Source organism: Mirounga leonina, unplaced genomic scaffold (genome assembly GCF_011800145.1).
Source record: "Mirounga leonina isolate KUSES-001 unplaced genomic scaffold, KU_Mleo_1.0 Mir_154, whole genome shotgun sequence".
Taxonomy (NCBI): Eukaryota; Metazoa; Chordata; class Mammalia; order Carnivora; family Phocidae; genus Mirounga; species Mirounga leonina.
In genome coordinates, this window is record NW_023270389.1 from 8,354,718 (window position 1) to 8,380,043 (window position 25,326).

The 25,326-nt window shown below is 46.1% G+C and overlaps 1 protein-coding gene across 5 annotated transcripts in view; it reads left to right on the top strand.

Annotated features, from left to right (window-relative positions):
- PBX1 (PBX homeobox 1) overlaps nt 1-19,197 on the top strand; it is a 284,693-nt gene extending 265,496 nt beyond the window's left edge. For all 5 annotated transcript variants that reach the window (XM_035010056.1, XM_035010053.1, XM_035010055.1 and 2 more), the window contains one exon: nt 13,982-19,197. In XM_035010056.1, coding sequence (XP_034865947.1) covers nt 13,982-14,074 — 93 coding nt within the window. In that variant the 3' untranslated portion in view covers nt 14,075-19,197. The remainder of the gene's footprint in view (nt 1-13,981) is intronic.
- The last annotated feature ends 6,129 nt before the right edge of the window (nt 19,198-25,326 follow it).

The window sequence follows — 25,326 nt, forward strand, 5'->3', positions numbered from 1 at the left end:
GGACAGAAAAATGGAAGAAGAGGAAAATTTTGCTTATTAACTTAATAGCTTACCCATGTTAAATAATGGTTTTAGGGGGAAGGTTAGCATTGAAGAAACCAGGGTTTCAACCACAGAAGTCATAGTTTCTCCCAGACCAACAGAAGGGACCACCTCACTTTGCTGGGTAGGACTTCTACTGAGACAGTCCCTCCTCTTTGTTGACACTGAACACTTGGCATTTTTAATCCATTAAAAGACTAAATGTAATGGGACACCTGGGTGACTCAGTAGGTTAAGCGATCTACTCTTGGTTTCGGCTCAGGTTGTGATCTCACCATCGTGAGGCTCTTCACTCAACATGGAGTCTACGTCAGATTCTCTCTCCTTCTCCCTCCAGCCCACGCACTCTCTCTCTCTCAAATAAATAAATAGAATCTTTTAAAAAATAAATAAAAGACTAAATGTAACAAAACTCAAGGATAATATAATATGAATAAAATTTTAAAAGTTAAGTATAAAAAAAGAGTGACACATACTAAATATAAAAGAGCGAGGAAATGTGTCAACTGTAGTTTCATGATAAACATTTAGATAAAAAGAGCTGGGAAAGAAGAGAATTGGAATCAGGAAGAAAGAGTATACTAACGAACTACGAGGGAGCAGACAGGAGGATAAGAATGGCCTGCCATTCTTATGGATGAGGAAATTGCGTGTTAAGCGGCAAAGTGAAGGTTAAAAGCAATTAGGACACACAATTGCTAAAGAGAACACTAAAAGCATAAAATAAGCTAGGGTGAGTGGTTAAAATAAGTAACATCAGCTAAGAACATACTTACAAAGATTATAAAACAGATCAAGTAGTAATAAAATAAGGAAGTGGTATAAAGCAGTAAATTAAAGAACAATTAAAACACAGTAAGGATAGAAAATTAACAGGCTAAAATGACATTTAATAATTATATTAATAACTAACACTGACTTCTCATGTATTAGGCACTTTAATTGCATTATCTTATTTAAATCAAGTTTATTAAAACAATCAGGACATTTCTAAAAATGTCCCCCCCCCCCCAAAAAAAAAATTCAGAGGGGCGTAAAACACCAGACATCAGGACAGTAACAGCAACAATAAAATTAAAGGTGAGCAAAACAGACCTGCAAGTATCCATTGGCATTCCTTGTCTACTGTGATGATTTTTGCTATTGAAGATCACCAAGTATCTAGCCTGGTGCTTCACATCTAGACCATGGGTTCTGGAAGCTTCTGGTGCTATAAATGTCGGTTCTCTCCGCATCTTGTCCTACTGAGCTTGGCCTTTCCTAGAGGCAATTCCTGATGATTAAAATTAAATTCTCAAGCAATAGAATCCATAGCCCAGAATCTATGGCAGTGGGCAAGCATCTCATAATCCCACTCCATTTATAAGATGTAGCACAGGGTTATCTTCTCCTAGAAGTACTTCCTAGTCCCTGCAGACTGCACCTACATAGTGCTTAGCACGCTGGGTTGGAATAGGAGTCCTTTGCTGGTTGTTTTCTTTACCTTCTTTCTAGGCCCCCTGGTTTCTAAACAGAAGGGCCCCTAGTTTTGTATCCCAACCTTCAGTTCAGGCCTGGTACATGGTAGGTACGTAATGTCTGCTTTTTGCACTAAGCCTTCTTGAATCTGTAGTCAAGAGCTTTCTCTTTTCTTTGCTTTCCTTTTATTTTTTGCTTATTTATTTTTAAACCAGCAAGCAGACCTGGCTGGATTTTCTGCCTGCCTGGAACCCCTGCAAACATAAGCATTTTTTGTTTCTGTTGTCCAGAAAGGCTCTCCCATAAAACAATGGATTTTTTTTCTTCTTTTTCTTTCCATTTATCACAACCTGGTACGTGTCCTTTACCTCCAACTTCCCTATCTCTCTTAACCTACAGTCTTCACCAACTCACGCCCTAAGTCTTTTATGGGTAGATATTAAATGACCAGAGATCTCTGCCCTTCCTTGTCTTTCCCATACTCTTTTCTGGAGAAGATGTCGTCTCTGTGACCTTGAGCTTGATCCAGAGTTCATTCACTCACTCATTCACTCGTTCAATCAGCAGACATTTTCTTGGAATCTGTTATTGCCCAGTTACTGCATTGGGCATTAGGGCAGGGAAAATAAAAAGGAGATTCTCAAGCAACTCTGCATCTCATCTAAGTTGATTGCGTGTTTTGCCTTCTTTGACCTTATTTTTTTGCGGCAGGGGAAAAACAACTGATTAACATTCTTCGCAGGTAGTTATATTTTGAAGAGCGTTTTGAAATCATTTGCTTTCTCTTCCCTAGGCGAGAGTCCCAGTTGCCTCCGTCTAAGAAAGGCCTCAGACTTGTATTTGACCATTGATTGCCTTGGTTTGTTTTCCAATGAGCCCTGGAGGTTGGCCAAGGCCTTTCAAACACACAAGACAAAGACCTAAATCAGATGTGGACTTTCCCGCATACACTTTGTCTAATTTCTACATTTACTTCTTATTTTCTGATTACAAATTAATATTTAACGTAGAAAATGTGGAGAATGCAGGGAAATCAAACAGAAGGAAGTTACTGATAACTTTTTGCTTTCCAGCCTTCTAGCATTCTGTGTGTAAGTGTGTTTTGTGTGGGCGTAGAAGAGCTATGATCATATCGAACATACCATTTTGTCACCTACTTATTTTACTAAAAATATATTATGAATATTTTCCATATCATTAAACATTCTTCTCAAACATAACTTTAATAACTGCACAGAAGCGTGGTATAGGGAAAGTCCATAATTTACTTAATCAACCTCTGCGATGCAATGCTTAAGCTGTTTCTTGTTTTTTGGGTTTTTTTTTTTTTTACTATCATTAAAAACACCGTGGTAAACATCATAGTACAGAAAACTCAGTGTATATTTTCTGTTGTTTCCTTGAATAAATTCCTAGAAATGGAATTGCCAGATCAAAGGATGTGAATTAGACTAAGGCTTTTGCGATGTAGGGCAGACGAATCTTCTGGAAACTTGTTTGAACACAGGGTTGCCACCAGCAGTTCATAATCATTCCCACTTCCTCACTCTCAGGAATAGTGTCTTAGTAGTTTTTAAATCTTTGTCAATAATGGCCTCTTGTTTTTATTTTAATTTGTATCTTTTTGATTACTAGTGAGATTGAACATTTTTCATATGTTTGCCAGCCTTCTATACGTATTCTTGAAATGTTCATCTTTTCTGTTGATTTTTTAAGAACTTTTATACAGTAACATTATTATTCCATCCTGCACTTTGCCAACATGTAGACAATGCAGAGAAAACTCTTATTTCTCATTGGAAGGGGTTCCTGTGGAAAAAGGTCTCATTCTGTCTGTTTCTGTAGAAAATTCTTCAGCATGAAAGGTGGATTTTTTTATCCTAGGAAAACTAAAGGCAGATATATAATACTGGTATTGATCTTTAAAAAGAAAATTAACCCTGCAATCTGAATTCACTTAACATTTTCTGTATTTCTAGTCTATGAAAAAACTCAGGGCTAGAAAACAGAACATAAGAGTTTTCTTGGAAAACGTTAGAGATACATTAATCAATCAAAAATGTCCTTGACAATTTACCCTGTGCCGGAATTTAGGAGTTGCCAAGTACGTCCTTGGCTAGTTTGTAGCCAGGATGAAGAAAGCAGGCGACGTACATGAACAAGCTTTCTTAGGACCGTAGGTCTAGAAAATGGTCTTCTGAGTGACGTGATGTTTTCTGGTAGTTTGGCTGCTCTATCAGCCTCCTGGTATCTTCTTCGGCCACCTGTGAGGGAGCACATTCTTCTGGGCTGCAGAATCTTGACACCTCGTGGGCACCATCCCCCTCCGCCCTTCTCGCTCCATAGCAGAACATGAACAGAAAAGCCAGGTCAGACTCCCGAACCCACAGCACCAATGGAAGATCCCCCACTGCAGAGGTTTCTGGGACAATGTGAAAGGAAAACAAATGAAAATTTTAAAAAACCAACCCACTCTGACGCCTGGTTAAGAATCCCAGAATAAGATAAGCCATTCCCCAGCCTCCACGAAAGATCTCTGGGATGGTGGCACCTGAATTCTGAATTCTCAAGTCCATGGATAGTTTTCAAGCTCTTACTCTCATTTTGTCATTAAATGGAATTCTCAAAACGACAATATCCTCCCCTAAATAAATTAGTGCCCCATTCTAGCATATTCCCCCTCGGCAGTCTCCATCTACATTCCCCCCGCAACTTCCCACCACATCCCCCCCGCCCCCCCTTCTGTTAGCTGTAATGACCCTACAAACACTAAATGGCATTTGAGTGCATTAAGCAGCAAACTCTCTGGTGACATAGCAATTATGACTCTGAAATAGATTTGGTGCGTCACGGAAGATAAGGGTTTTGAAAGTTTCTGTTGTGATTATAGCCTGTAACTCCCACAAATAATAGGCTTCAAAATAAGAGGCTGCCAGTGGAGTCTTTGTGGCTTTGTCGCAGTGATGCCACGTAAATTGCTATTAATGTCCTAAGTGTACTTGAATATGCCAGTCTTTGGGATGTAGAGTTGGCTCAGTGTCTCTCTACGCGGCATGTCATTGTTGGTCTGATAACCTGGGGTAATTGCTGTCTCTTGGATGGTCAGAAAAGTGTAAGGGGCTTTAGCTTCCTGTGTGATGGTAAATAGCCTCAAGGTCTCCGCCACACGTTTCATCTGTGTGTGTGTGTGTGTGTGTGTGTGTTCTGTGTATAGCTACCGTTCATCGTTAAGGTGTATATACAATCTCTGTGTGTGCCCTGAGTAAATAATAGCCTTTCAAAAAAGCCAAAGCAAAATCAGAGGTTATAAAAATAAAATGAAGAATTTGGGGCTGTGTAGAATCAGCCAATCGGATAATTTATACTGAGAGTTAAAAAAAAAAAATACCCTTTGCTTGAATTATCCAGATTTAGCCATATGCGTAAATACATTTTTCTGTTGTCTTATACATCTACTCTTTCCGAGTTTATGCAACATCTGTGTGTCTGTGCATGTGTGTGCATGTTGGTCTACGCATTCTTTAGGTGCTGTATTTTCTAAATGCATATGAGTTCTATGTAAATATGATAAAGTCTGTGGAAATTTTGCCTGTTTATGAACACTGTGTATGGATGTGTGTAAGTGTGTATGTGTTTTGGTTTATGCAGGTCTGAGTGTAGAGGATGTTTATTCAGATATAAATACTTTTCTGCACTAAGGCACTATTATTTAGCTAAATCAGGCTGAGCTTATTTTTCTTTGACTCTGCAAAGTTAAATAAAACAAATTTTAAGTTTTAACTTCCTGATGCACATTTCACCTAAGGACTCCATAAATCTGTGGGACATGGAAACATTATGTGTAACTGTCCAACTGGTACTTTTAACAGAAATAAGAAAACAACCCAGCCATAAGCCTAGAAATGCACACTACTGTGCAAGCCATGAAAGGTTCTACCAAACCGTCCTGTGTATCTGAAGAGCCTTACATGGCAGTATTCATTTTGGGCCTTAATCACAGATGAATTAGAAAGGATGATGCTAAGAAGGTGCCAGAGTAGATCTTGATCTCAGAGTTGACCTACGTGTGTACTTCCATTGTGTGGTGCTGGGCACAGGCAGGGTGACAGCACGCCCTGACGATATGGCCCTTGATGGTCTTGTGGTTGGGTGTTGACTGTCACCCATTGGACAGCAGCTTGAGTGCATGCCAGATGAGTTTGGAGACAGTGACTGGTCAGAGAGAGTTCATATTCATACCAAGTGGATGAATACCCAATTCACTGTATAGATCTTAGAGCAGGACTCTGCATTTCCAGTTACGATAACTTAGTATCAACTAGCAAGATGGCAGCATGCATGGTGGTGTCTCAGAAGTATAACCCCAGGGGAGTTCGTCTTGTCCAAAACCAAGTTTGGTGAGGTGAATTGAGGCTTAGGAGTGGGAGATACTAGAATCCCCTAAAAGACTTTTCTGAGGCCGGTCCTGTGGTTCATAGGTTCTATCATCTTCCTAAACAGCACAAAGATTCCCTGAAGGTGAACTGCAACCATGAGTCCCCTGCCTTCAGCCCTGAGCCGTGCTCTGCATGTGGTGCCCACATGGTCACACAGCCTGACCTTTCGAAACTTGAAATGTCCAAAAGCAGTGGCATACAGCAGGGACTGAGTCTGGCAAATTCTGGTTCCTGAGTCCCAGTTTCCTCACCTGAGAAGTAGGACTAGGAGCTCCCACTGGGTTTATATACCATTATATACTCATCGACCAAAGTCAGAGACTTACTAGCACAGTCCCTGCCCAGTGGTGCAGTTAGGATGGGCGCCGGCCACCAGATGGCCATGTCCTCCTGGGCCAGGGCACCAGGGGAGGCTTTCGAAGCATTCATCTCTCTCTGCGTTCAGCTCAAGTACTTCACTGAGCGGCCCTCTATGACATGTGAGCCTTGTCCTCCGCTGGTCTGTGGCTGAATGATTTATCATCTCATTGAGAGTCCAAATGAAAACCCTTGACGTGGCCCGAAGCCTTGGCACCATTGAGCCCTGCCACCCTCCGACCCCATCTTGCTGCCCTGGCTACTCTTCTCCTCCTTCCTTCCATTGCTTCTGGCCTTCTTGGAGCTCCTTGGAGCCTTTAGAAAGGATTCGCCTTCCGCCCAGGGGGTTCCTTACCCCACTGTTTACTTGTCTATTTTCGGGTCACCTCTAGGCTGACTTTCCAGAAGCCCAACCACAGTGAGGTCCCCATCGTACTCTCCTAGCCCTTACTACCATCTAGAATCTACATTTGTCCTTTTGATGATTTATCAAATGTCTTGTTTCCCACAAGGCAGGAAGCTCCAGGAGAGAGCAGACGTCAGATCAAAAAAAAAAGGTGTCTTATCTATCACAAGGTAGACACTGGATACTTATTTGTGGAATTCCGAATTAAATGATGACAATGAGTAAGACCTGGTGCTCACATAGATATTTAAATAAATAAATAAATAAACAAACAAACAAACAAATAAATGCATGCTGTACCTGGTTAAATGTCAGCATGAAGTGTCACAAAGTCTGGGGTCCCGGCATGTAGGGAAGTGGGTGATGGTGTGTCTTGAAGAAGGAAGGAGGTGACTCTCAGGCCGGGCCGTGGACAATGACGTGGATTTCTGGAGACCAGAAGGGAGGGACAGGCAAAGGCACAGGGCCTCTCGCTGGACTTCGCTATAGGGTAAGACGGAATCTCACTTGGGCAGTGGGAAATCTATTATTTCTTGGCAGCAGCTTGCCCTGCTGAAGCCTTGGCTGGCCAGGGTATCCGTCCTCTACCAGGAGTGATTGCTTCACTGCCGGTTTTTCTTCACATACAGACCTTCGGAGCAAAATCTCAGTGCTCAGGGGGCTGTGGCGGAGCCAGGCTAGGAAGGGATGTGGTGGTGGGACTTGGCTGTAAGGTCACCAGGGACTGACCTAGTGGCAGGTGGCAATCAGGGAGGACGCCCACAACAGTCAGGGGACCCTGGAAGCAGGGATTCTGGAGCCAGCAGCCCGGGACAGACTGAAGGGAAACGTGGCAGGTAGCAGTGGGCGAGCTGGGGTTCCAGAGCAGGATTCACACTGCAAGAGCAAGTCACTCTCGCAGTGTCAGCGGACCTGTAAGAAAGAGCAGCAAATGATGCAGAAGCAGGCGTGGACTCGGGAGAGGGAGGCTTGGCGTAGCCAAGATGCCCCTGTGCGAAGATACAGGAGCAAAAGGTCAGAACGGGACACGCAGCAACACTGATTCTGAGTTGCCTATGGTACCAGAGGAAGCCAGAATAAAATATTTTAGGGGTTGAGTGTAGACGTCAATCCCAAATAGAGTTGCGCGCATCTAGCCAATGAAAACACTGCACGTGACCGACTTACACTAGTGTGAAAGTTCCTTATTGTTTATCTAAAGTTCGGGGGGTGTCCTAGGTTTTATCTGGCAACCCCAATCGCAGATGGCAAGGTAGAAGCTGCATCTGCATGTGGGTGTCAGCCTCGGAGAGGGGCAAGATGGGGCCAGTCCCCACAGGCCACGCGGGGACGGCGTCTGCTGCATGCATGTCTGTGATTCCACTGAGGAGGCGACCGGGAGGCCGTTCCGGATGCAGGGGCTGATGATACCTTCCTCCTGCCCGTGGCCCAGGGAGAACGCTCCTCAGTGAGATGGTGTGCGGAGCCGCGGAGCTGCGACAGGCAGGATGCAGTGTTTTTTCAACTGTTTTTGTAGAGGAACAGAGCAGTGTAAATATTCATCATCCTTCCTTCCTTGGGATCAGCTCTGAAGTACCAGATCTCCTTGATGCCCGCTTAGAAAGTTCACTCCTAGCTGTAGAAGTTACCCTGAACCTTAGCACTGCCTTTCTTCAGGGCTTGAGTATTTTCTAGGTGTACACGGCTCTTCACACATAGACTGAACTTGTGGAGGTCCTGGGTCTGAAACCGTGGATCTCTCCAGACCCACAATGGAGCACGACTATTGTACTGCCACTGAATATTTATTTACTTCTTTGTATGTCCCCCCAAGAGATATTTATTAAAATCTGTGCTGTGGTAGGCACTTTGGAAACAAAGATGAGTCCCCAGCCCTGCTGTCATGGTCTGGTAGGTGAGCCAGGCACATAAAGGAACAAATGCAATATGGCAGCACGGATGCATACAGAGAACACGGAGGGGGGGTGGGGGGGCGGGAGCACGGGGGGGTGGGAGGAAGAGACATTGTCAGGGGGCAGATAGGGGCACAAGGATAATCCTTCACCTCAGTCTTGAAAACCAGCCAAGGTGTGAGTGGCACAAAATTGGATGAGTGGAGTCTTCAAGGAGAAAGAAGCAGGCAGGAAATGACTGCTCTGTTAGAGGAATTTCTTAGTAGCCTGATGTGGCTCAAGTATTAAACATGAGCATCGGGTTGGGGAGTGAGCAAGATCAAGGACATTGTGGGCCCGACGAGAACATTGAACCTTATCTTGAGGCGGGTGCAAAGCCGTTGCAGGTGAAAGAGGGAGATCAGAATAACATTTTGGAAGGATGGTTCTGGTGGCAGCTAGAGACGGGGCTGGAGATTGTCGGCCTGGGCATGCACCTGCTTACCACTGTGAAGCCTCCCAGGGGGATTTTGAATTTTTTGTCCTGAGGGGACTTTCCAACAGCATCGTTTTGCCCCTGAGCATCTTTTGGTAAACACCCGCTGTATAATGTTGAAAGTATGTGCATATCAGGAAAACCTAGTTCTTCCATCTTCCTGGAAAAGTGGTGGATCTAGGATGCGACTGCACTGGGTGAGCTGACGGCTCCCCTGAGCAGCACTGGGTATGTGTGTGTGTGTGTGCATGCGTGTGTGTGTGTGTGTGCGTGCGTGCGCGCCTGGAGAGGGAGAGTGGGTGCATGCATGTTTCTTTGTGCTTCTTCCTGGCCGGCCCCACCAAGGCCTGGAGCACCTACGCGTCCTCACCCATGCTAAAGCAGCTCTGGTAATGGCATCTGGCCCGTATGCACATCTAGCTCTACTTGGTCCTGACATCAGCCAGTTTGTGGCACCTCAGCGCATTTCTGGGTTGCAAATGAGAGTTTCTTAGTGCCGGGCTCGCTTGGGCTGTCACATCAGGTGATGAATTCTCTGCATCAACTTTGTGCTGCTAAGGGAAGCTCAGAGGGAGAGCAGGAAGGAGCGGGGGATGGGACCGGCGGCTCTCAGCCCAGCGGCCGCCACACCACTGCGTCCTCCGCGGCGAGGGAGAGGAGGGTGGCTCCTGTCCGCGCTCAGGAAGGTGGCCGAGGAGAGAGAGGTCAGGGCTTCAGGTGCGGTTCCTGGTTCTCGTGTTTGGTCAGGAGAAGCCATGTGGCTGCCCCCATCCACCAGTGCTCCATCCCTGGCGTCACAGGGGGCTCGCTGTGCCGCCTCCACCAGGAAGCTGTGCCTTGCCCATTAGAGGTGGTCCCAGCAATGTTGGGTATACATCAGTTAGGTGCCAAATTCATTCGGGTAGGATGTACATAGTCGTTTTCGTTCTGAGATACTTTGTTCCCAGATACCTTTCTTGGATTTGTGTTGGGAAGTCCAGGTTTTCTTATCTGGGAAACCGGCTGCATGTTATCCTAATTTTACATTCTGTTAGCCGCCTCCTCCCTGACGTCCCAGGAAGAGCCTGCCGCCGGCTTAGGCTTCCTCTAGTAGAATTAAATGTGAGATCAGGTCTCGCTTCCAGCATCTGCAGGCCACAGAATTACCTGTAGGACTAGGTGCAAATGTAAACACATTTCCATTAGGGATGTTTGTGGAGATAATAGGGACACACGTGGTTTTGCAGAATTCACCTTCCCACCCCTGTAAGGCCTCCTGGGCGTTTCCAGTGTCAGCATCTTGGAGTGAGCATGTCTGTTGTAACAGGGACTTTGCATCGGAGAGTGAAGGCAGAAGTTGGGGTGCGGAAGAAAAATAAAAACGAGTCTTATTTGCCACCCCTACGCGGTTGCTAATGAGACCATCCCGTACGCTCCCTGCTCCCACCTGAGAGATAAATAAACACACAAAGGCGGAGTTTCCCACTTAATATGCACCCGCAGTCAGGAAGAGGGCAGGAATAGCTCCCCAAGGTTAAGGCCAGTAAGCGAGGTCAGCCGTTTCCCAAGACGCAGCATCCTCCCAACGGCTTACGTTAAAGCCGGCACCATAGAGCTGAAGTGGCCAGAGTGATGTACGGGAAACCCGGTTCCGTGGGGCGTGCTCGCAGTTTCCGATCGTGAGGTGTGAGCAGCAAGGAAGGGGCAGCAGACCCTGGCCAGGGTCTAAAGCGCCTCCAGAGAAAGGGATCCTTCAGCTGGTGCCAGTGTTGGGCATGCGTGTTCCAGAAAGGGCTGGTTGTCCTCTGACTTGAAATCCGGAGGCCACAGTGTCCTGAATGTGGCAAGAAGCAGGGGCTCGTTGCGGGGTATCCTGGGGGGAGGATGAGCAGCCCTCTCAGTGTTCCTGGCTCTGGGGGGGCAGGCAGGGGTTATGGGAGTATGGGATTTCAGTGTTAACAAGGGGTGGGGTGGGGTCCTGGGCACGCTGGGACGGTTGGTCACCCAATCTGTTGGCGGGGTGGGGGGGGAGTGGGACTGGAAAAAAAGGCAGCCAAAGAGATTGATTTTGGGGTTTTCTTTTTATTTTATTATGTTATGTTAGTCACCATACATTATTTGTTTTTAGTAGAAGTTCTTCTGTATTCTCCTTCACCAGGCCAACTAGCGTAATTAAAATGCCAGTTTTGATATCAGCTTGAACTAATTCCTGTCTCTGCCATCTGTGAGTTCCCTGTACCCTCTGGCATCGTGTGCACTGGTCTGAGAAGACAAAACTTTCTCAGATGTCTCCTGTTTGAGTTATTTCATCTCAGACACGAATCAAAAGGAGTCTCCCGGAAACTTCTGGTCCATGTAGAATGCCTTGCTGGGTCCCTCCTAATGAGACGCCACAGGGCTCATTTTCTTGACTAATGGCTTTATTTGGGGGCACCACTTATTGTTATTTTAATGAAATTGGAGCATGGCTAAATAATGGTAATAGTGGTGCCTTACGAGCAAGGTCGGGAGACTCCTCTGTGGCGCGTCCCATGCCTCGGACGCTGACCGCCTCCCTGATCTTCCGCATCTCCTTGTCTCCCACTGGATCGCTCCTAAGATACGTGAGTTTTTTCCTCTTGTACCAGCACTTTACTGTCCGCATCATGACACTCAAGGAACCTCTGTCAGGTTTTCCTAAAACCCTGTACCACTCAACAAACAAACACATACACATACACCCACATAGCTGGCTAGTTACTTACTGACTCACCTGTCTCTCTGGTCAACACACACATATGAAGAAGGACGATTGGGACAGACAGGTATCAGAATGCTAACAGCTGTTGTTAGTCTTTGAGTGGTAGGATTATGGGTGTTGTACGTTGTGTGTTTCATGCTTTTTCTCTTGTCCAAATATTACATCGCATATAGAATTGCAAATACTCTATTAAAAAATACTGTATGAGCTTATCTTTTGTAATCAGAAAAGATAAGCGACATGACGGGATTTTCTTTGGGGTAAAATAAATATAATGGCTCTTCCCCATCTGCCTAAAATGGCACCAGAATACATGTTCTTGGTTGGGAAGGGAGACTAAGCTCCTGTCACCCCTGTGATCAGCCTGCATTAGGACACGGAATTAATTCTGTTCTTGATTCTGATCATACTACAGAGTCATGGCCCCAGAAAGATAGCAAAGAAAGAATTCCCATTTCCCCCTCATTGATCCCCTTCTGATCCCTCACCAACAGCAGGAGAAATGTGCTGGGCAGGGAGAGGGGGCAGAAGGAGCTACCTGACTACCTCAGGAGATGGAGTGTTGGAGTTTTGAGCAATTATTCATGGGTCCCCGATTGAGGTGGAATGCCCTTGGCATTGTCCAGGATGACCCTTTGTGCTCTTGGTATCCAGACCTGCTCTTTAGTGAGGTATGGGGGAAAAAAATCTATCCTCATGCAGAGGTAACTGGTTAAGAGCTGCTATGAATTCAGCGCCTGGCTTTCCTGGGGAAATTAGAGCATCATTTGGGTGAGCCAGTGCGGGGGAAAAAAAAGCCAAGTGGATGAGAAGGGCAGAGAGAAAGGAGCCCAGATTCAGAGGTTCAGAAGCCTGTGTGTCTCAGTCATAAGCCAGAAGTCTGCTTTTCTCTCTCGCACTTGTTCATGAAACATGAACACAGGTTTGCCAGCACTTAGGTGTCAAGCATGCTCCTCAGTACCATGGATTATGCTAGAGTATAAGCTGTGGTCCCTCCAAGATGGCAATAATAGTACCTGCCGTCTGCACCCCAAGTGTTTCAGGGAATAAAATGAGTGGAGAGTACAGTAGAAAATAATTTACCAGGAATGCCTAAGACCTGCTCTGTTCAACATGAACACTTTCAGAGGTGAGGTCTATTAACTTCAAAGGAACACAGCAATTAGGGGAAAAAAGGCATTTCAGCACACTTCTGTTTCGATGCTTTCAAATACATAAACAATCATGAATTATGTTTCATGAGTTAACCACTCCCAACAAATCATCCTTCAACTATTTTAATGTTGGGATATTTTTGGCCAGGAGTGTTCATTGAAACAAATCCTTTTAGAACAGTCCCATTGTTTGGATGCTTCTGGGTTCAGAATCTTAGAAAAATGGTCTATAAACGTAAATCATACTTACAGCTTCCTAGCTCACCCCCTCTCTAGATATATTTATGCAGACCAGTCCTTAGTCCACCTCTGTTTCACCTGTTTGATTCACCTGAATCACCCTCTGTACTTTTCAAGGCTCACCTCAAAGAGTACCTCTTCCCTGATGCTCCACCAAGATGGGATATTGCCTTCATCTGAACTGTCATAACAGTGGGGCTGTACCATTATTAGGCCCTGCTTTGAATTATAGTTCATTCATATGCATGTCTTATCCCCCTCCTTGAGGACATGAGCTGTCTCTCATTCATCGTTATATACCCAGGAGCAAGTAGTACAGAACCTTGCACAGAACAGGTGCCTGGAATCCTGTAACATACGGAACATGCAGGGAAAAGCCTTAGAAGACATTTGGATAACCATTTTATTTTTCTGAAGGGGAACCCAAGGCCAAAGAGGGGGAAGTGCTTCACCAGAGTCAACAGCTAGTCCTTGCCAGACTCAGAACTGGAACTTGGGTTCCCTTGACCTGTCACTCCACGAGAGCCCACAGAGTGATCATCTGAAGGCTTGGACTGACTCAAAGTATCTTTGAGAAGTGGGAGGTATTCACCTAGTGTCCAAAGGCTCAGTGGGAGGACCCATACTCATCTGAGGGTGGAGGGTGTATTATCAACCACAAGATCAGCTGCCCCGCTGAGGAGTGTCCCCATGTGCCAGGCACTGTGCTAGGCCCATTACACAAGTTGCCTTGTTGTCATTGTCTGCTCAAAATGGCCACCCGATCTCAGAGGACTGACTTGTCTCCCTTTTTCCCTTCTAGGCTAATGGAGGTTGGCAGGATGCTACTACCCCTTCATCAGTGACCTCCCCTACAGAAGGCCCTGGCAGTGTTCACTCTGATACCTCCAACTGATCTCCCAGCAATCGCATCCCGGCTGACCCTGTGCCCCAGTCGGGACAGGGCCAGGAGGGAGGGTTTCTCTCCCAACGCTGAAGCGGTCAGACTGGAGGTCGAAGCAATCAGCAAACACAATAAGAGTCTCCTTCTCTTCTCTTCTTTGGGATGCTATTTCAGCCAATCTGGACACTTCTTTATACTCTCTTCCCTTTTTTTTCTGGGTAGAAGCCACCCTTCCCTGCCTCCAGCTGTCAGCCTGGTGTCCGCCATCTTTCCTGCCCCCTCCCCCTCTGTCCTAGACTCCCTGGGTCCCTGCCCTCAATGACATCATGGAAGGGTATTTTCAACAATTAGAGAAATTTAAAGAGGAAAGAAAATAATAAACGTGTTTGTATGTTTTCATGCTGGTGGTTTGAGGAGCCAAATTTACCTCACTCGGATCCCTCGCTCCCCCTGTTAACAGGCAGCCCTTCTCGTTTCTCTTCTTACTCTCACTACCTCTTAGCAGGAATGCGCCACGTTGCCCCACTCATTCCAGGCCCCCTGCCCCCTCTTGCTGTTCCCTCCCTGGGCCGGTTCTGCTTAGAACCCTTCCTCCTCTTCCTTCCCAGCCCCAGCTGTGCCCCGGGGACTGCCGTAGCTGGGCTTCTAAAGGTGCCACGTTTTCCGGTCTCAGGTCCACTAGGTTGATCCCCAGGCAGGAAGTCGAGCAGCAGGAGAGGACGTAAGCAACAAGAAGGGCAGAATTCTTGGAGGCTTCCTCCTCCTCCTCCTAACAGCTCTTGGTTTCAGAGGCACAGTCTTTGGAGACCACGTCACACATAGTAAGCAATGTCCTGAACCTACTGCAAAGCCAGATCTGAGTGGGCATGGTGATGAATGAACCACTAAGGAGTAGAAGGTTCTTATCCTGCAACCCTTCAACTAAACCTTCTCACACACACACACACGTGCGCGTGCACACCCAGGCGCATGTCAGCGCATGCGGGGCCTCAAACATTCATTTCCTCCCCATCAGTCACGGGCCACCTGCAAAGACCCACATTAGCGACGGTAGGAATTTGCCTCGTGAGCCCAGGAGAGGGAATTAGCAACTCTGAGTGAAGGTCACCGACACAGACACAGTATGTGCCTGGGGCTTCCAGGACCTGCAGCCCCCCAGCATGGCCATACACCAGAACGACATACACGGGACTTGATCATGATGGAGGAGGCCAGGTTGGCCGCCCACGCTGTTCCTGTTGCCACCACCTCTGGAGCGCTCAGGGAGCCACACACAGTACTTACAATGTCTGTAATGGATTTGGTTCCGTTCTGGTTTTTGTTTTTATATGAGGGGCGTTGCATTAATGATCCAAAGTGTTATCATGGCACCACATTCTTGTTCTGGAGGGGCTGGAGAAGGACACGGCTTAGGCAGATTTTGCTAGCTTAATTTGAAGACCTGAGAGCGATGGGAAAAGAGGAGATGATGTTTTCAGGGAAACTGTCACGGTGACTTTTATTTCCTGGGAATATCCGAGAGGAGAGTCTACTAGAAAGCTATTCTGTAGCGTCACCTGAGCTTACGTTCTTCTTAGCCAGCTGCACCAGCGATAAAGATGGTGGCTCTGTAACCTGACTCTAAGTGGGAGGTGGTCAGATCTCTCGGTGCCTCGTTTTCTTCTTCTGTAAAATGGGGATTATGATGCCTGGCTTACCAAGAGGCTTGTGAGAGACTGAAGGAATTGATTTCATTCCTATCCCATCTGTAAACGGGAAGTCAGAGGAAGTGTCATCCCTGAGATAAATTGGTTTGTGCCATGGAGGGGCAATATACGGTTTTCCTGTTCCAACTTCTGATTACCATCAGTACCCTGGTGTCATTGCCGTGATGACAAAGAGAAGAAGGGCTATTGTTGTTGCTTTTTTGTTGGTTTTGGTCTGTTTGGTTTCACAGACTAGAGATAAGTCTCCACACTAGGAAAATAGGACCCGGTTCTCTTAGTTTGTATTTGAATCCAGTACGTGGCCTTGTAAGTGCTTAGCCCCTTGTCACATCTACTCTGCTTGAGAGGCCTGCTGATCCCTTGAGTCCCAATTTTGGATGAAGAGAGAGAAGACCCTGAGGGGTAAGGATGGCCCGCTAACGAGGTCATGGACATTGTGCATGGTGTTACAGCAATGAATAGAAATTGCTCCTGTGTGCGTGTGGGGGAGAGGGGTTACCTAAGAAACTGGAAGGTGTGTGAATTTGAAGGAAAGGCAAAAAGTAAATCTTTGGCAAGATGGAATTATGCCTTGATGACTAAGAGCAGTGGAAAGACTGTGTCTACTGACCTGTGCCCCAGTCAGAACAGAGCTTGGTCGAGGGGCTTCCTGGCAGGAGCCATCTTGTGACAACTCCATAGTCCTGGAGCCAGTGGAGAACCTTGTTCAGTGTCAGGGGTCTGCACTACCCACGCAGGAGTACGGCTGGATCACATGCCTGACTACGCAAAGTACAGAAGAGACCCGGAAGGGTTCTCTTGGCAACAGGAAGAATGATTTCAGATTTGGGTGGAACGATTGCCATTTTCAGTTGTTGAAACAGATCAGAGCAGAGCTACATTTGCAGATAGTTTCTCTCCCCACAGGAGTTTGCACTGATTCTCACCTTGCCCAGCATCTTCCCCGCTCAGACCTCTCTGTTCCACAGTTTCCCACCACCTACCCCCATGCCCACCGTCACGTCCGACATGGCAGCCACCAGATCCCCCGACAGTAAGCAAAGCATGGGAACTCTGGCCGCAGAAGGAAGGGGATGGGAAGAGCGTGCCTCTGGAAATACAGCTCCCTGGGAGTTCATATTAGGTCAATCCTGCAGATACCAAAATGTGCCCCAGGACTCCTGCATTTACTAATGGGAGTGGGAGCATTCCGTTGTCCCTGGCAGCCGATTTCCCCTGAGTAATACTAGCCCTTGGGATTGCCCACCTTGTAACTCTCCATCTCAACCTCTTTTTCACCCCTAACTCCTCCCCCTGGCGTGGAATTGACACAGTACTTTTGCCAAGTGGCACCTTCCTTACATTTTTTTTTTTTTTAATTTTGCTGTGGTGGTGGTTCTTTATTTGCTGGTTGCCTTCTGTCACATACCTTCCCCCCCTTTTCCTTCTGAGTTTTATTTTTCTGCCCAGAAAAACCTGACTTCGATACCAAAAAAAGATGAAACTACAGAAACTCAAATTTAAGAAAAAAACTTAAAAAAAATACAAAAAAATACTCAACAATTCTTTCAGCTTTATTAACATTTTCCATTGTTTCTTGCGACTTGTGTCTCGTTCTTTGTAGTATTGATGATGAACATTTGATAATGAATGTTCTTGTATATTCAGATAAAGAAAAAAAAAAAACCAAAAAAGCGGTCTGAATTTAATAGTGTTTATAATAAAAATTTTAAAAATGACCCTCATAGCACGCAAAACAGGATGGGGGGGGCTCCCCCTCTTATTTCTGTGACAATACGCATCATTCCTGCGTTCGTTTTTAACACCAAACTACCTACATTAATCATTTCCCCCATTTTTCTTTTATTTTCTTGCATTTGTGAATTAGTTCAAGAATGCTAGAAAAGTGTCGAGTTGTGCACATTCATTTCCTGTTTCACAATGTTTAAAAGTGACAGTAATTCATTTTGTAAACTAAAAAAAAAAAAAAAAAGGTTGGGATAGTGAGCATAATAGGTACAACCTAACACGTTATGTTTATTAACTTTGAGACCCAGAAATAAATTCTTTTCTTTCTTTATTCCTGCTCTTTAAAATATAAAAAAAAAATTATGTTGTGTGTTATTTTTGGTTGTTTTACTGGGGGGGCTTTTTTTTGGTCAGGATTATGATCTTGCTGTTTTTATTCCTTACATATGTATACGAGGTGATGTGAAAAAAATGACATTTGTAGAGTAGGCAGTTTCCTTGTACTTCTACTTCACTCCAGAATTCAGTTGACCTCAAAGACAAAGATGAAGCCCATGTGGATGTCCCATCACTCACCTGCATTTCCGGAGTGTGGGGCAGTCCCTGAGAAAAAACACCATCAGGGACCTGGGTTTTCTCCTTTTGGCCCTTTAAAAGTTCAAGGAATTGGCCCAGGAGATCTTTGATAAGGTAGGGAGACCCTTTTTGCCTTTGTTGACTGTGAATGTCACGACAAAGTGCTTTCTTTTCTTTCTTCTTGATTAATAACAACATTCCAGGAGCCCTCTTACAACTAGAAAGGATTTTTTTTCTTCCAGAAGCATCCCACAGAAGTCCTGGTGTGATGCGCCACGGGCTACCTAGACTAGATCCGGGAGGCTGTCCCTGGGGTCAGTCGGCCTGCTGATCCCTTGAGTCCCAATTTTGGATGAAGAGTCGAGAACCTGAGCCTGACTCAGTGCTCTCCTTTTAATGCTGAGAGGTGGAGTTTGATGCCTTGACAGCGTACCTCTTAATTACCTTCTGGCTACTGAAAAGCAAATGGTTAAACCGGCTTGGTTTGGAATGTTTTTATTAGTCATAGGAGAAAAGAAAGCAGTATTCTCTGGAAGAAACTTATTTTAAACATCTTTCATTCAACAAATGATTAAGTGTCCAGAAAGCCCCTAGAACATAAGCAAGAGAAGTGAAGGCAAAGATGCGGGACCGTGGAATAGTGCGCCGCAGGTGTTTCTGCCCCAGACACCTGCTCGCCTGCTCCTGAGTCAACAAAATAATGACGAGCTTTTCACATCACCTTTATGGTTTCAACACCCAGCTCAAAGCTTTCTGGACTCTTTTATTTTTTGTAAACTTTTTTTTTTCCTTTTGTTAAAACGAATAAAACATTCAATGTTTTCCCCCTTTTCTCTCTTATTAATTCCTTTTTTTCCAATTATTTTGAAGTGCTTTCCTTCGGTTGTTGGTTTTATTCTCCCGCTCCCCTCCCCTGTTCTTACTCAGAGTATAAACCTGCAAAGTTCTGCTCTGTTTTGGTTTTGAAAGTTTAAGCTTTTCTGCTTCTGTGAGAGCAGGGGCTTCTGTCCCTTTTGATTCCAACTGAACTTTTGTGTTCTCTAATGATGCTAACATGCTGTAGGCTTTACAGTCTCCTAATTTGTACTGGTAATGCATATTCCAAATAAATAGTTTCTTTTTGTTGCAAAAAATAGATATATACTTGTATTTTGTGTAAATTTCTTCTCTCACATGCTGGAAACCTTGGCTTCCCCCCAAACTGGGACTGTGTTAGTGTGGATTATGGTTTAAACTGTGACTCTAATCACTGTAAAGCCTACATACCTGGGCGGGGGGGTGGTGGGGAGGGTGGCGAATGACCTCACAAGCCCCCGAGCTTACCCATGAAGTCCGAAGGGAGGAAGGGAAGAAGTAGGGGGGGACCTTTTATGGGCAATTATTGGCTGCACTGAAGGCAGGCAGAGCACCCCATCTTGTGTGCTTGCCAATGACTGGCTACCACCCACCAGGCACCAGTTAACCAAAAAAAACAAAACAAAACAAAAAAACCCAAAAATACCAGGGAGATTTTCCATAATAAATTCTAACTTTTTACGTCACAGCTGTTTGCCCAGTGGTTCCCCTTTGCTTCTCTTTTGTCTTTTGGGATTTGGTCATAAGGAAAATCCTGGTACCAAGATGTGGTTCAGAGGAAGGACTCTGGGTTATGAATAATACTCCGTTGTAGGCTTTCAGAGGTATGCGAGATGTTACTCCTATAGATCTGCACACCTACCATGTGTTACGTCTACCATCCCATGTGAGCATCTCCTCCCCCCCCCCATTCTTTGCACTCATACTGTGCCCCTGACCTTTGGGTTTATGGTCTGTTACAGTGTTTGGTGTCCCAGCCATGAACACCATCCTCCCACCCATGCACAGGATGGAACTGATCTGGCAATTGACGTGTCACCCCTCCAGGGACATCACGTGGACTGTATTCTCATTTCCATGTCCTAAGTCTCCAGAGCCCCAGTGAGGCAGGCATGTATTGATGTATTGAATGAACTAATCCCTCACCCTCTCATCCCGACCGTGATTCTAATCAATAGAAGATAGATCAAAGGGATGGAGCGTCAACGAGGATCAAATGATCATTGTTATTAGTGGACAAGCTAAGAGCCCAATAGCCTCAGTGGCATCAGGCTCTCTGCTCCTGTTGGAGAACATCGCCAGCAGCCGAAATGGAGGCCCCGTGGTCCCTCTTCAAGCCTGGATGTTGGAACACACTTGGAGGTGTGTGCATGCCACGCAGCCTCAGACTATTTCCTTTTCCAGTTGCACGAAAAACTGTGGACCTGATTCTCCCCCCTAGTTTACTACTTGGGAGTGATATTAAACTGTTGTAACAAATAGACCAAACACGGGAGATGCCTCACATTCAATACAGTCTATTTCTTACTGAGGCAATAGCCTAAGGCCAGTGTTCCTGGTCGGGCGGCCTCTTCTCAGTGCAGTGATTCCGGGACCCAGCTCCTTCCGCTCTGTGGCTCCTGCATCTAGATGGCAGAAGGCAAAGTAGGAAGAAGGCTCATCGCTTCTCGAAGCTTTTGGCCGAGACCTCCCTTCCACCATATTCTTAAGTGCAAGGGGTGGAAGAGTGGTCCCTGGCTAGCCAGCCACTTCATGGCAATAATACCACACCCCAACTTTTTGGACAGTTGGTCATCTGGTCACAGCTAGTGACCAAATGGACAAGTGAGAGCAAAAGACAAACCCACCTGCTTGTTTCACTGCACTAGGCATACTCCCAGTAAAAACATTTCCAGTCAACCTCCCAGATTTGGCTCTGTTACTCTGCAGTGGGGAAGACAACCTGTTCCCACCTTCGGGAGGTGGCCCCATGGCCTTGCTGGCTGGCAGGGTCAAGTCTGGTGGCCAGCAGTCACTTCGAAGATTACAGGTCTGAAGCCTTAAAATCACAAAATCTGAAAAGCTCACCGCCCTCTGCCCGCCCCCCACTGGCTTCTGCGTCCTTATCCTCATAGACTTCTGCCACCTGCCCAATTAAAAAAAAAAAAAAGACATGCCTCAAATGCCAATGTTCTGAGCACCATTTTTTATCCACAAGACAGTTTCTGAAAACATCCAGCGTAGGGAGTGCCTCTGGAGCTCAGCGTTAAGAAATGATGCAGTGTGTCCAGGAGGGTGTTTTAGCCTGGATCTCAGAACTGGAGGCCTGGAGCGAGGACTGAGGCCTTGCTCTGGGGGTTTTGCTCTCATGCCTTGCATTAAAGCTACAACAGCATACGAATAAAGACAGCAGAGGGTTTCCTGTGAGATGCAGTCTCTGGCTGCTAGCCTTGGGCAGACCTCCGAGGCCATTCTGGGCAGTGTGGGCGTGGGCGAAGAGTTGCTGTAAAGGCTTGTGACAGTGACATTGTCCAGGGCCACGTGCTTTGGAGATCCACCGTCTTCATGTATCCTCCTGGGACCCAGGCAAACTATAGCTTAGCTAGAGCTTCTCGACACCCCTGGATAGGGCAGGGGGGTTCATGCATTAACATCCACGTTACACTGTACCCCAGCCAGGATTCACTCTCTCCCACGATATTCAGCCACACTGTCCAGGGTAACTTACCAAAATAGTCGATGAGCACCTCCTGATAGCATAAAAAGCACCAAGTGCTGTGGTACCTTTGAATATAAATCTCCCATTGATGTGTATCCAGGGAGAAATTAAAGTTCAACATAAAATCCTCCTCTCTTATAAATTAAAATTCAAATGCTAGTCTACAGCTCTGCCTTCCTGGACTTCCTCTGTGTCCACTGTCAGCCAGAAGTAGAGTGGAGACTTTCTTTCCTTCTATAGCAGCGATGGTCCATAGGAACGGCCGTTACTGTTTGGGTCCCTCCAAGGTGCACTTAATCCAACCTTGCCTCCCTCCAGGACCCCGCTTTTTCTAAAAGTTCACTTTCGGAGGCATAGGAACCATAGCTCATCAGCAGCCTGCCCCACAGAATTTATAATCCACAAGCAAAGCCCAGGCTTCTAGTCCAAATCGAGTCCCCAGAACCCAGATCATAGTATTACGTGGCGATCACTAATGAATGGCCACACCAGAGACGTGATTGTTCAGGGAGGATGCAGGAGAAGACAGCAAACACATGAAAGAGCGAGAAGAAAATCGATAGTTCAGTCCTTACAATGCCAGTTGATTGGTAGCATCTGTAGTGTTGAGAAAAGCCACCACCAAGAGGTTAATCTTGCACGCTGCTCCCTATGTCCTGGGGGGAAACAATCCAATCTCTGCATTCTGCCTCCTCTCTCAGAGAATGACCTTTGAAATATTCATGTCTTTGTGAAAAATTCAGAAATGTAAAACGGGTGCCCTCCTGTCCACAGGCTTACTCGGGGCTCCCTTCTTCCCCGTGGCATTCATAGACCTATTAAAGATGTATCTCCATTTCCACTTTCTGTTATGCCCTGTCTAATCCCAGATATGTGGATCCTTGTGCCACTGTGACTTCTGCTCTTCCTTCTCTGGATGTTCTCCAGCTCAGGATGCCGTCTGAGCTCTTCCTTTGTCTCAGCTGAGCCAGAGTCCAGCTGCCGAACACAGGCTGAGGTCTGCCCCATCACCGCTCCCCACTAACCTTGCCTGTCTGTCCTGAGATCTCTCTTGAGGCTTGCCCTAATGTTTCTCTCCTATTTCCCCTAAATCCCTTTAAAGCGGAGCCAGTAAAGTTAAAATTGTCTGCCCTGCCTTTTCCCCAGTGACATCCCTTCCCTGTCTTATGGAGGGCTCCATAAATGTCTCTTCAGCCCAAACATTTGTTTTCTTCCCATTACTTTTCTAAATTCTATTTTACCAGTCTTTCAGAAATTCTGGGGCTGGCCAAGGCTTCCATTGTTCAGATGGATGCTGCTCCGCTTTCATTCCTTGGGTTGAGTCCCTACGGGAGGTGTCTTGCCATCACCCACATTCAGCCGCTGTTTCCCTGACCGCCTCCTCCGCTATGGTGCGACCCCCCCACCCCCGCCCCCAGCCCTCCCTTAGAGCGCTCTCTCTGGGCCCACCCTCAGAGCACAGGACCTGTCAGAGCCCCTATACACAGTAGCTGCAATGCTGAAATTCGCTCATGGTTTTTAAAGCATTTACAACGATCTTCTTGATTTTCCCCTTCAGATGCATCCACATTTTCTTTTATCATCTAGTGAGACCTTTAAAGTTATCCACAGGGACACCTCAGATTGCTTCCAGTACCAGTTCCCCATCTACTGCTCTCAAAGGGTCCTTCCTGGAACCTTTGGTGTGAGGAATACATACAGTGTGCTCACTGAGATCTTAAAAGTCCAACTATGTAGACTCGAATCCTAGCTCTGCAACTGTCAGATCCATTCTGAAGCTACGTAAGAGAATTTTTCTCACACCGACCAATTCTCCAACATTCCAACACCAGCTAGGTGTCCTACAATTCAATTCTGACACTAACTACCCAGGGTGAGTGTCAGACTCCACAGGGGTGAAGGCTCAAGCCTGCCCTCAGTTCGGACGCCAGGTGCAGGTAACCCGTCACCCATGCTTCTGCCTGACCAGTCGTAAGTTGAAATTTTCCACAATCCCCATCTCTGGTTTGATCATTTGCTAGAACGACACACAGAATTCAGGAAGCCACTTTATACTTACTGGTTTATTATAAAAGGTACAAATGAACATCCAGATGAAGAGACACATGGGATGAAGGCTAGAAGGGTCCTGAGTGCCGATCCTCTGTCCCTATGGAGTTGGGGTGTGCCATCTTCCCAGCACGTGGATGCACTGGCCAACTCAGAAACTCCCCAAACCCTGTGGTTTGGGGGTCCTCGGGGTGGTTTTAGTACATGGGATGATTGGTTAAATCATCAACCATTGGTGATTAACTCAATCTCCAGCCCACTGCCCTCCCCGGAGCCTGGGATGTGGGGCTGAAAGGTTCGAGTTTATAATCAAGGCTTGGTCTTTTCCTGGATCAGCCTCCATCCTGAAGATTTCTGGGGGCCCACAAACAAAAGATGCTCCATCACCTTTATCACTCAGGAATTTCCAAAGGTTTTAGGAGCTCCGTGCCAGGATCCAAGGACAAAGAACAAATACATTTCCCATTACACTACAACTACTTACCAGCTATGTGACCTTGGAGAACTGCTTAACCTCTCTATGCTTCAGTTTCCTCGTCTATAAAATGGAGATAATTAATACCTTTCTCACGGGGTCATCAGGAGGATTAAATGAGTTACTACTTAGAACAATGCCTGGCTAGCACTGACTAGTGCTACAAATGTGTTTATTAGCCGTGTTATTTATTGTCCTCACATATCCTTCTGGGTGCATGTCCTTCTCTGAACTCATACAGGATGTCCTCTTTTTCCCCTTGTTCCACTGTCAAGAACTGTTAGTTATGTAGATTTTCGTCTCCTTCTTTTCTTTCTTTTTGATATCCGTCTACCTGGGATGCTAAGATCGTACACTTCCCGAGGAAAATGCTCGATCATTTCTCCATCACTTCTCCACTGTTGCTACCTGAAGAGACATTAGGATTCTTGAAAGCAGTCACAAAGCTGAGGCTTAGAAGCAGATAAGCTGAGTTGATCTTGGACAGATCTGTGAAGTCAATGAAGTCTGCCTTTATACGGCCACATACTTTCTTTAAATTCCTGTTCTCTCCTCGAGCTCCTTTTCCAGGCTTCTCACCACCAAGGCCGTTTCAGCTTAGGAGGAAAGGATGTGACGTGTCTCTAATGTCTTACTTGAATGGCTCCAACATGGTGTGACCCTCTCTGTCAGTCTTCTAGCCCCATCTAACTTACATTGAAGGTTGGGGGTTTCCAGCTACTTCTTAATCAATACCCAGAGCAGGTGCTGAATGGGAATCAGGAAACGTACCATAAGACGACCACGGTTTACACCGCTATTGGTGTATGTGGAAGTTGCTAAGAGAGTAGATTTTAAAAGTTCTCATCACAAAGGAAAAATCATTTCTCTCTCTCCCTCTCCCTCTTTGGTATCTATGAGATGATGGGTGTTAACGAAATGTATCATGAAAATCATTTCACAATATATGTAAGCCAAGTCATTACGCTGCACGCCATAAAACGACACGGGGCCGTATATCACTTGTATCTCAATAAAACTGAAAAAAAGAACGATGCATTTCTATGAATGGCCCAAGGGATGCCAAGTTGCGGTGCAAAAGCAGGCTGCTGGGCAACTCTCAGAGAAGGGAGCAGACCTCCCAGGTCTCACCTCAAACTGAAGACAAAGGCCCGTCTGTGCAGGCCTGGCCCGAATC